At 39.5% G+C, this 12,773-nt stretch overlaps 1 protein-coding gene across 1 annotated transcript; it reads left to right on the forward strand.

The window, feature by feature from the left end:
* Positions 1-1,008: 1,008 nt before the first annotated feature.
* LOC133280290 (trace amine-associated receptor 2-like) lies at positions 1,009-5,008 on the forward strand. Its single transcript, XM_061474855.1, is given in 5 exon segments — positions 1,009-1,789; positions 2,776-2,868; positions 3,757-4,034; positions 4,037-4,115; positions 4,117-5,008. Coding segments are annotated over 3 exon segments (915 nt in total). The 5' UTR covers positions 1,009-1,789; positions 2,776-2,868; positions 3,757-3,940; the 3' UTR covers positions 4,859-5,008.
* Positions 5,009-12,773: the final 7,765 nt, after the last annotated feature.

The raw sequence follows: 12,773 nt of genomic DNA on the forward strand, positions 1-12,773 counted from the left end.
CTGCTATGGCCTTATGCACGGTGGTCCTACCTGCAGCTGAGTCTCTCTCAGATGCAGCAGCATGGGGGACGAGAAGGAGCACCAATTCTCCAAGCAGGACCCTTCCAGATGCCTCACAAGGAAACCCTTGTTCTAAAATGGGGTGATTTAAACTGCTCAATAAAATAAATACATCAGTGCATTGTTCAAACAGAAAAGAATGGGCTGTCAAACTGTAAATATTACGAAGTATATGGCTTTCCTTACATCATTAACTTCTGTTGGCTGTTGACACTGCACCATCTCTGTCATCTGCAATGCATTAATACTCATTCAACAAGGAAAAAATACTAGATACAGTCAAACATAAGATACTTAGTGTTCTACAAGTCTTTTACTTCTGTTTTTCTGATCATCTTAGTTATCTATAACACTACTTTCACACTACTGCATCTAATTCAGAAAAAGATTATGCCTACAGCATATGTAAGCACCTTTTTTACTAGTCTGTTTCCATTAAACATAACCTAATTTTATAAACTCCTATGATGAAATTACTGGCCTTGTAGACGAGAAAAGAGCAGTGTATACTGTCTACCTAAACTTCAGCAGGACTTTTCGCACTGGCCCCCATTAGATCCTCGTAAAAAAGGTAATGAAGTATAGGCTGCATTAGCAGACAGGGAAGTGGATTTAAAATTGGCTGAACAGGCAGGCCCAGAGTATGGTGATCATTGACACAAAGACTAGTTGGAATTCAGCAGCTAGTGGTGTACCCCAGGGGTTAACAGTGGGCTCAATCCTGTTCAACATCTTCATTAATGATCTGGATGATGGGGCAGAGTGCACTCTTCCAACCTAATCACTCTGCGATTCTGTGATTTTGTGAAATTTAATTCTCATAATATTTGCTGAGTCTTGCATAATGTTACATAGTCTTGCAGAACCAGATTTTTCCAATTAAGTGTGATTTCCTACTTTGTAGGGGTTTTAACACAATTTTTTCACCTTCATGCTGCCATGCATGGGAAATTGAAAATATTTCTGTGTGATAACTGTGCAACAGCCTACGTAAAACAAATCATTTCCTACGAGACCAGATCCATGGGTAACTTTGGCAGTGGGAGCTCTACCACCCACTCCTAGGTGTCTCAACTTCTTATTTCCCATAGGTATAGGAAAAGTCAATCTCCTTTAACACTGAGTACTCACCACATATTGACTAGAAGATACCCATTGGTTAAAGAGAGATCACTGAGAACAAAGTGCATCCTAAACCCTTCATACTTTCTCAGTTACCATCAGGAGAAAACATTTATTGAGAAAATTTGAGCTTGCATTTTGTTCTCTATTGCTGTGATTTCTGCTTTGCTGAAGACAGCCCAGAGGAATAAGAGCAGTTAGTAATTAACCAAATATTTCTCACCAATCAATAATTAAGAACAGCATGGAAATTATGAGGTACAACATGTAGGAAACTCATAGGCTTAACTCATTTGTAATAAAACTCAACTGCTTTACCAGAGAAAGTGATAGCTACAAAAATTTTCCCTCCATGCTGCCTTTGCAGTACAGCAGTGCTTCACATGACCAGTTCTCAAGGGCAATTTCTAAGAACCTTTCTGTAGTCTTGCTTTAACCCAGCTAAACAGTTTCTTTTGAAAAGGTTTCAGTTCCTGTACATTTCTTAGCAGGTTTTAGGCATTTCATTTCGGAAAGGTGAGGTGTCAAATTGTTCTCCCATCACTGTCTTCTGTCCATCCTGAAAAGAGGATCAATGGTGAGGCACATGGAACACTGCTTTCTGAAGGTAATATTTTTCCAACTATAGCCTCTTTCCACAGATTATTTTTTTCTTCTTATTTTTCTGCAACAATTAATGTTTTAGTTACTTCTTTCAGTAAAGGATCATTTGTGTAAAACTTGCATATCTTCCACTTGATTACTTAAAAATAAAGTTACTACACATGCCTGTCTCAAAAATACTGTCAGATCTCAAAGATAAAGTAGTTCTGCTGTACACAGTGACAAAATTTTACTATTTTAGGAGTCTGCAAATGATTCTCTTGTAGATAATCCCAGAGATCTGTGTTCTATTTCCAAGAGAAATTTTCCTTTTTTGTCTTCAAAGCAGCTACCATAAAGGTAGACTCCTTTAAGCGTTCTTAATTTTCCCTTAATTAATTTTAAAAGACATGTTTATTTTCTGCCCTGTTCTCATTACACACTATATATCACAGATAAAAACCCTGCCTGTGCTGAACAGCAGTCATTTACCTTTGAATTTGTAATGCATCTTCAATCCACCTGCAAAAGCCTCAGCATTAAATCTGAACATCCACCTCTAACCTCAGAGGACTCCACTTACTCACATTAACTATGAATTAATTTTGTCTTTTCTTGTAGCAAATAAATACTACCTGTACTATTTTTTATTTCTTTATAAATAATGGATTGTCCAATAACAGATGATAGACTGACCTGAATTAACACTTCATTTTATCTGTTTCCGCAATGGATGGGTGTTGCAGAATGGCTCCAAGAGCAAGACCATGGATCCTTAGAGGCCTTGTGCGAGCAAAGCGAAGTGTAGGCCTCACAGGTAACCGGAAACCGGATGTGGGAGGAGAATGTAAAGGAAGCCATGTAAAACTAACCAATACTGTTGTGACTAGTAGACATGGCTAACACCACGCAGATATAAGCGATGTGCGCCACGAATAAAGTAGAAGCTTGCTTATCACCCATATTGGGTTGGCGTGTCTTGCTTCTTCTCGCCGCTAACAGATGGGGAAGACTTTCTGTACATCATGTGAAAGCTACAGATGCAGTCAGCATGAGGGAAAGTTCCATTGCAGCCTGTTAAATTACAAGATGGTAACCTTCAAGGTTAGTAAATATTTCATTTCTAAGTTTCACTAGAAATTGTAATTACCAAAAAATGTGAAAGAATGTAATGGCTACTAAGATAAATAGAAGCCAGAATATCTTTCCTTCACCTTCATCCTTAGCCTCTCCTTTCAAACATTCATTTCAGTATAACTTGTATCTACCTTAATTCATCAATATAACTCCTCTATACATTGAGTAAATGAGTTAGTAGAGCAGACAAAAATAGTGGTCTTTGGAATCAGACACTTGTCTTTGTTTATCTCCTGTTGATGTAAAGCCCTAAATTATGTACATATTTTTAACTCAAAATCTGGGAATTAAATGTAATGTCATGAAAGAAAAATAAATTCCCACCTTTCATTGATCTGAGCCAAATTACAGAGATGGTCTGCCTTTTACTGACATTGCAGTTTTGCAGGAAAATAACAAAACAGGAAAACATCTACTTAAAGAATTTATTGATGGTATTGTTAAAAGAGATGCAGGTAGGATTATCCTATAAAACTGAATGCCAAACACTCTTTTCGATCTTTTGCTGCTCTGTTTCTGTATTTTCTTAATTCCAGGGTGATACCTATTGGAAAAATTCCATGGACCAAGCTGCTTCCCAAGTTCCTTTTAAGTAGGCTAAATTGCTGTGGAGAAGAATATCTTTTTCTGATTCTATTTCTAAATTTGCTCTTAGTCTAAAACAAGCTATCAGGAAAAGAGGTAGAAGAAATGGGTATGGCTCTCCCCAGATAAATGAAGGAAATATATTGCCCCTTGAAAATACTCATTAATTTATTCATTAAGACAAGAAAAAAATTGCATTTGAATTACTGCATTTTGCTTAGTAATTGAATTCATGCTCTTGACTTACTTTATATTGTATTCTCATGTTAGGATTTGGAATCTTACAGAAACTTATGAAAATAAATTTGCCTATGGAACATCATCTCCAATAGAAAAGTTTAATAAAGGATTGATTATGCTTTCTTCAAATAACTCAAGCGATTTGACTCATTGCTCTGACTTTGGAAATAGGTCCTGTTCTAAGACCTTTAGGTCACCTGGAGTATGAGGGGTAATGTATCTATACATAACAGCAGCCTTCATTCTCACCATCTCAGGGAATCTGGCCATAGTTGTCTCTATCTCGTATTTCAAGCAGCTCCATTCTCCACCAATTTCCTCTTCCTATCCATGGCTGTCACTGATTTTCTGCTGGGCTTTGCCATTACGCCTTATAGCATGGTGAGGTCTGTGGTATTTTGGGATGATGTTCTGCAAAGTTCATTACAGTTTCAACCTCATGCTCTGCTTAGTTTCCATTTTCCATCTTTGTTCCATTGCTGTGGATCGGTTTTATGCAATCTGCCATCCTCTGCATTACACCAGCACCATGACTGTCATCACCATAAAACAAGTCCTAGTAGTGTGCTGGTCAGTGCCTGCGGCTTTTGCTTTTGGTGTGGTTTTCTCAGAAGCTTATGCTTCTGGAATTGAGGGCTATGAAATGCTGGTTAAATGCTTGAGCTCATGTCCTATTATGTTCAACAAACGATGGGGGACTATTTTATTCACAATTGGTTTACTGGCTCCTTCTTGTATAATGATAGGGATTTATGTTAAAATTCTAACAGTATCCCAAAGGCACACATGTGAGTTGAGCCAGGCACAAAGACAAACAAAAAATAAGACAAATGATCTTTCTGGGAATAAAGATAGGAAAGCTGCAAAGACTTTGAGCATAGTTATGCTGGGTTTCTTAATATGCTGGTTTCCTTGTTTTTTCACTATCTTAATTGATACATTTTTAAATTTCTTTACTCCTTTACCTTTGTTTGATGCTCTAAACTGCTCTGGGTATTTAAATTATTTCTGTAATCCTTTAATATATGGCTTTTTCTATCCATGGTTTCAGAAAACATTTCTCTTAAAAGGCAAGATATTTAACCCATATTTTCGTACAATAAAACTTCTAGCTGAATATCAGTCACAGTAATAGATTCTACTATAGACAGCAGCTTTAGAAATGAAGAACTGTGGGTTACTGAATATCATTATATACATATATATAAAATTGCTGAATATTCAATATTCAATAATATGAATTATCCATATTAGTAGAAGCCTGAAATGCACAATATGAATTTTATTTTAATTCAGTCCTGTAAAATCATCTTAATGTTTCTTTAATAAAATCAGACTCACTTGATATATTTGTTTACCAGTTGTGTTTCCTTTTTAACGTCCTGATAGCATTTCAGAAGTTTAAGTCTTTCTAGAATATTTAGTACATCTGGTTTTCTAACTTCAGAAAGTACCTACATGCAGTCCAGAAACTCAATATTTCACCTCACCTTGTATATATGCATCTAATTTTCCTTGAGGGTCACCATCAATAATCTCCTAAACTGAGTACACCCTAGGCTCATATGGTGAGACTCTTTGTTACCCTTTTGTGACTGGGACATTAGCAGATGTATAGAGTCTGCTGTTATTCCCAAGCAGATAGAATTTGGATGTAATTTTGGCTTGAAGTTGATCTTTTCCCCTGAAAACAGTAGAACTGGGTTTTCAGCACCTATCCTCTGTGTGCTTTGTACCTGGGATGAATACTTGGGAATGAGAGTACTGCTTACACTCAGGTATGTGCTTGTCCTTTCTTTGTTTAGATGTCAGCCTCAAGATGTTATAAAATTTGCTTGCTGACAGCCCACCCTATTTAGCCCACCATACTTTCATACTGAATTGGAGCCTCTAATTGAGGTCCTTGCCATGCTGATCTCCCTCTGAAGACAGCAAGAGCCACTGTCAGAGTTCAGACCAGTTACATACTTTAAATCAGGTTGCCTGAGTTGTCATTACAGAATGCAGCTGCTGCAGTTTTTTGATTCAGAGTTTTACCTCTGACCTACCTTTCACAGTGTGCATACAGTGTATACCCTTACTGAAGTGTGACTACCAAAAAGCCACTCACATGTTTATTCTCTTCTTGGCTTATTAAATCTGTATTAGTATGGCATGCCAGTGACAGCTGGTCATTTCTTTTGCTGAAAACTTTTTACTGGATATGTGATAACATGAGGACATTCATTCTACTTCGGATCTGGAGAATCCCAGTTTCTACACCAACCCTGAAACACAGCAAGGAGCTGGCAGGTCACAGACTTGTTTGGGGTGGTGTGTAAGGCTCTCACCTTTTTTAATAAGAAACATAAACCCAAGGTCTTTAACTTGATGCAAATACTCTCTCTGTGCACAGTTGCCACTAGCAGAACAGCCAGGGCAGGGAACAGAGCAGGGCTGGATACAATAAACACTGAACCACATTAAATACACCATGTTTGGGGGCAATACACAGAGCCGGCAATGTGCTGGTGCTGGCAGATAGTGGGAAGGTCCATGACAGGTTGTGGGGATGCAGCCAGCTGTGCCAGGTCATGTCCCCATGCAGCTTCATGTGGCTTATTCAGAGAGAGCTGCAGGCCATCAGATCTGTCTTTGTGTTAAAAACTGGCCCAGGAGGAGTTTTCATTGAAAGCTAACAAATACTAAATGTCTGTGAAACCGTGAGTCAGATGATGGGCCACGAAAAAATAGATATAACACTAGGCTGGAGGCAATTACAGATCCTTTCTAATTGTCTTCACAAAGTTTGCTGCCAGCAGTATTTGCCACTGTACTCAAGGATTCTGCAGAGTGAGTTTTAATCCTTTCAGTTAGTCACATAATAATACGTTAAAGTAATATGTTTGAAGATCATGAGGGGAGAGGAGGGCCAGCCATGAGGGGACATCATGAGGTGAAAGAAAGACTCGCCATGAGGGGAGATCATGAGATGAAAGAAGGACCGGCCATGAGGAGAAATCATGAAGGGAGAGGAGGGGTGGCCATGAGGGGAGATCATGAGGGGAAAGGAGGAGCAGCCATGAGGGAAGACCATGAGGGAAAAGAAGGGGTGGCCATGAGGGGAGGGGAGGGGAGGGACTGCCATGAGGGGAGATCCTGAGGGGAATGAGGGGCAGCTATGAGGGGTAATCATGAGGAGAGAGAAGGGGCAGCCATGAGGGGTGTGGGGCCGTCATGAGGGGAGATTGTGAGGGGAGAGCGGGGTTAGCCATGAGGGGAGATCATGAGGGGAGAACAGGGACGGTTTGAGGGTAGATCATGACAGGAGAGGAGGGGCAGCCATGAGGGGAAATCATGAGGGGAGAGGAAGGGCAGCCAATGAGGGGAGATTATCTGAAGGGGACCTACAAGGATGCTGGAGAGGGACTCTTCATTAGGGACTGTAGTGACAGGACAAGGGGTAATGGGTTAAAACTTAAACAGGGGAGGTTTAGATTGGATATAAGGATGAAGTTCTTTATTGTTAGGGTGGTGAGGCACTCAAATGGGTTGCCCAAGGAAGTTGTGAATGCTCCATCCCTGGCAGTGTTCAGGGCCAGGTTGGACAGAGCCTTGGGTGACATGGTTTAGTGCGAGGTGTCCCTGCCCATGGCAGGGGGTTGGAATTAGATGATCTTAAGGTCCTTTCCAACCCTAACTGTTCTAATTCTATGATTCTATGATTCTGTGAAGGGGCAGCCATGAGGGGAGATCGTGAGGGGAGAGGAGGGACAGTCTTGAGCAGAGATCATGAGGAGAATGAAGGGGCAGCGCCAAGGGGAGATCATGAGGGGAAAGGAGGGGCGGCCACGAGGGATGATTGTGAGTGGAAAGAAGGGCAGCCATAGGATGTGAGCGATGGTAGTGAGGGGCAGTCATGAGAGGATAGCTGCATCAGCCACTGGGTGTGAGGGTTGGCATGGGGGTTAGGGACAGCAGCTTTACAGTGTGGGCCGCTACGAGACAGATGAGGGGTGGTGGCGACTGGAGATCATGAGGGGCAGCCATGAGGAGAGATCTTGATGGGACATCTGTTTGCCCTTAGCGACATGGTTTAATGGTGGGCTTGGCAGTCCTGGGGTAACGGTTGGCTTGATGATATTAAAGGTCTTTTTCAACCTAATGGATTCTATGATTCTATGATTCTGTTAAGTTAATGTTAGGTGTCTAATTAAGGCTCTAAGTCCACATTTAGGAATTTCTGAAAGTCCTACATATTACATGTCTAGCTGGTGACATATGATGAAGTCAGAGACATTTTAAGTAAGAATTTAATTACTTCTTTAACATATAGCATAAATCATTCAGATTCAGCCCAATCCATTACATCTCTTACAAAGACAACACTTCTCCCAGAAATCTCCAAGGAACACTTTCGAGCTATCTGTGAGGCTACAGTGTGTTATCTCCTTGTGTGTGTCCAATGTATGCCCTTGGATGTTAAAGGAGTATCTACTTAGTCAGTCTTGATACCCAACTTGCAGCTTGCAGCTAGATCTTCTTTGGTAGTTCTTCTGGCCAAGGGGATTGTCAGATCTGTCAGATGGTGGCATTCGGTCCCTAAACGACTTTCTGGCATGCCATGCTTTTTCACCTGCTGTTAAAATTGATGCTGGTGCTAAATTTGGTGCTAAACAAAGCACTGCTTTGCACAAAACCTGGGGCACAGTAACAGGGATTTTTTTTTTTCTGCTGGTGCACAGGAGAACCTGAGTTGAGTGTCTGTGGTTCTTACTATAACATTTGTTACATTCAGTTCAATGGGGTGTACCATTTATGTTCAGATGCAAGCACTGTAGATATTTTTATTTATTCCTCTCCTTAAATATTAATATGGCAAGTTGTTTTGTTTTGTTTTATTTCATTTTCCTGAAACACATGCTCACCATTTAATCTATTTTACACCCTGCATGATGGACTGTTTTAGCATGAATTCTGGTCTATATTAAACCTAGACCATGTTCTTCTTCTCAGGGAAGCAGTCAGAAGTGTTAGGACTTGTACATTTTTTACCATGAATGATTCAAGCAAGAGCTAATGTTTTCCTTGAAGAATATATTTCCAATCCTGGATTCAGGTGGAAGTTCAAGTTCCCACATCCAGGTGGGCTCTTCAGTCTGAGAAGACCCCCATGATCCTTTTTCTCTCTGGTACAACCCAGTTTCATCATGCAGGACAGCAAGACCTGCTTAAAAGCATCCCAGCAGGTAATCCACCCGCAGCCTCCCTTTTGCAATGCCTCTAAGTGTAATACTCAGAGCTGTCTTCAAAGCCAGTGAACTTTATTCAAACAAGTGCTATATTTTTATTTTTAAATGGTTTGCAGCTCAGCAACTCGCAGGTATTATCTGTAGTGCCTGCTTGCAGTCAGAATAGTTAAACTCACTTTTTTATTTATTTTTTTTTATTTCCCCGATCTTTTCTGTCACAGCATGAACTGTGAGAAAGGATTTCCTACCCCCTTGTGGAGTCTACAGGTAAAAGCAGCTTTAAGGAGAACCATGGAATCATAGAACCATAGAATGATTAGGGCTGGAAAGGACCTTAAGATCATCTAGCTCCAACCACCTGCCATGGGCAGGGATACTCCACCCTAGATCATGTTGCCTCAGGCTCTGTCCAACCTGGCCTTGAACACTGCCAGGGATGGAGCATTCACAACTTCCTTGGGCGACCCATTCCAGTGCCTCACCATCCTTACAGTAAAGAACTTCTTCTTTATATCTAACTTAAACTTCCCCTGTTTAAGTTTTAACCCATTACTCGTCCTATCACTACAGTTCCTAATAAAAGAGTCTCTCCCCAGCATCTTTGTAGCCCTTCGTCAGATACTGGAAGGCTGTTACGAGGTTTCCATGCAGCCTTCTCTTCTCCAGGCTGAACAGCCCCAACTTTCTCAGCCTATCTTCCTACGGGAGGTGCTCCAGTCCCCTGACCATCCTCGTGGCCCTCCTCTGGACTTGTTCCAACAGTTCCATGTCCTTTTTATGTTGACGACATCAGAACTGTACACAATACTCCAGGTGAGGTCTCATGAGAGCAGAGTAGAGGGACAGGATCACCTTGTTTGACCTGCTGATCACAATTCTTTTGATGCAGCCCAGGATACAGTTGGCTTTCTGGAGAAGGTTGACATATTTTATTAAGGCAGGAGTTAAAAAAAAAAAAGGAAAAAAAAGAAAGTCAAATCCTTGGGTTGCAAAAACACCAGCTGAAAACTTTTTGAGAAACAGGTTCACTTATTTTTTCAAGCTCTGTGTTGATTTCTAGTTTATACCTTAATACTGCAGAGCACGTAACAAATATTTAGCATGAAGTCACTTGATATAACTATGGTTCTGAAGGCAGGCATGATCTGGGGGTTAAGTAAGCAATAACATAAAACATCCAAATGTAATTCTCTAGAGACACTACAGTGGCATTTCCAAAATAAATTTTTCAAGATCTAAACTTTAATTTAGATCTTTAGTTTTTAATTTACAGACATTATTTTTCCATTCAAAATTAAAATGTGCTAAAGAAGTCTGATAAGTTCAGATAAATTAATGCTCACTGGTCAGCATCAAATTTTCAGGTATAGTTTGGGGTTTTTTTTTTGTAATTTTAATCAGTTTTAGTTATAATTAAGTAATAAAAGTAACTGTTCCAAGAAACTCCTGACGAGAAGGCATATACAGCTGTAACTATTATATTAAAATAATTTACTTATTCTTCCATGTAGGTAACCTATTCAAATCATGTTTCTACTGGATCAATTGTGTGTCACTCTACATGGCTGCAGCAGCAACAAAGCAGCAATGAAGCACTGCAGAGAAAACTGATATAGAAAAGGATGTGCAGCTCCTCAAGAGATACCCATGACTTTTTAGCTATATAAACCCTAAGAATTATTATTTTTTTTCCTGGTAAGAAAGGAGAAGTACTTTCACTTGTATTCTAATTACACATTTACACCAAAATGTAGGATGGAGAAAAACAGCGCTCAAAGCAGCTTTGGATTTTAACATGCAAAAGGATATTTAAACTAATACCTGCCATGCTCTCTCCTGCTCCTTGACCTGGAGAGTTCAGCCACTGCTGTCCACTTTGTGACACTAAAAAGTTGTCCAGTGTAAAAAGGCAGCTTTGCATGGACCACATTCAGATGGTTGAAGGCCGTTTGATGCTTTTCACAGGATGGGCTACTTGCTGGCTTGTATTTCAGAGTTAACTTTTCATTCATTTTGTTCTGCCAGTGCTGTGCAGTGCAACACTTCTCCTTCTCCTTTTCTTTTTTACCAGCTTAAAATACCTTAAGTTTCTAATTTTTCTTTTGAAATGTGAACTTAAACAGGGGAAGTTTAGATTGGATATAAGGAGATATGGTTTAGTGGGAGGTGTCCCTGCCCATGGCAGGGGGGTTGGAACTTGATGATCTTAAGGTCCTTTCCAACCCTAACTATTCTATGATTCTATAATTAACAGACACTATTGACATATGGCTTGCTTTGATTAGGTTAGTCCCAGTTGAGATGCGTTTTGCTCACTGCAAACAACAGCAGAAAGAATTGGGATCTCTGGGGAAGGGGTAAATAGGTTGTACATGCAGGCCTCTTTTGCAGCCGTGGGATTACCTTCAACACTTACTTTTAATGAATTCATCTTCAGAGAACTCTTGAATCAGATCATGTCATATTCAACCTTTTTCTGTGTGCATTTTGACGTTTGTCATATCTTTCACAGTTTCTCTGCTGCATTGCTAAACACCAGCTTCACTATAAAATGCACTCTGTGTCCACATTCAGAAAAAAAAGTTTAAACAGAAAAAGATTATGTTTTGAGGTGGTAAATTATTGGCATTTTTCACTTTATGATGATATTACTAATTTCAAATTTCAGATAAATGATAAAAAAAAAGGAGACAATAAATTGACAATAACATCAATAAACGGAAAGAAAAACATTTTAAGTTTGGTTGTAAAAATCTTAGACTGAAACAAATATGTGAGTCATTAATTTCAGATAACAGATAAAATATTTGAATTTAGTAATTCTTTTTATTAACTTCCTGAACTAAAATATCTGTTTTTAAAACTCTTTTTTAATCCACAATCTCCTTGATTTTAATCCTTGAGTTGACTAATTTGGACCGATATGGACAACACCAGTGAGGAGTTCTCTTTCTGTCTTCACTTCCACTTTTAACACTTTCAAGCTGCCACAGTTAACTTACAGAGATACTGCTTCTAAAACTTCTCAAATAGGCGTGTCCTATAAAGCACTTCTATGGACAGAACACAGACCAGTGTAGCAAAGAGCAGGAAAACATAAAAGCACATAAAAATGGGATGCAGCAAGTGGAACAATTTCTTATGAGTACTGTGGACAAGAATTTTCAATAGTTTCAAAACTGGGGCAAATGTTGCTATTCGTGTAAGAAATATGAAGAAAATACATATACTGCACTCTTTGGAGACACTCTGTCTGCACAGAGGTTGGGTGCACTACACCTAACAGAATGAGGGCAGAGTGAGTATTTACTCCACAAACATTTCTGCTACTCTGCAGTAATGATAAAACACTCATACAGAATGTGATTTCTCCAGAGATGACGACTGTTCACTACTAGAAGGGAGAACAAAAGGCTGCACTATAAGCGATATATGGCTGTAATAGACGTGTTGCAAGATTGAAGATTTATGTTTGCTAGCTCAATCTAGGTCAATTTAGTAAGCCCATAGCCTTCTCATGCTACTATATTCTATTTAGGGATCCCAGAGTAACTCTTTTAGAAGCTGTGAGGAAAAGTTTCACAGCAAAGGGGCACTAATGATGGCCCTCTTAGAAAGTCCATAATCCTTTGAAATTGTCTTGTTCTATAAAGAAGTCAGACTCAAAGGTTACTTAGATGAATTTAGATCTTAGACATTATTTCCAGGAGCTTCAATATAAGAAGATGGTGTCTATGCATGTCTTCACTGCAGATCAAACTATATCAGATAGCACACTTACCCTTCTATTTTTTTTTGTGTGTGTGTGTTTTCCTG

Source organism: Pezoporus flaviventris, unplaced genomic scaffold, assembly GCF_033815535.1.
Source record: "Pezoporus flaviventris isolate CSIRO_AGI_PZ_B2104156 unplaced genomic scaffold, CSIRO_AGI_Pfla_v1 ptg000081l, whole genome shotgun sequence".
NCBI lineage: Eukaryota > Metazoa > Chordata > Aves > Psittaciformes > Psittacidae > Pezoporus > Pezoporus flaviventris.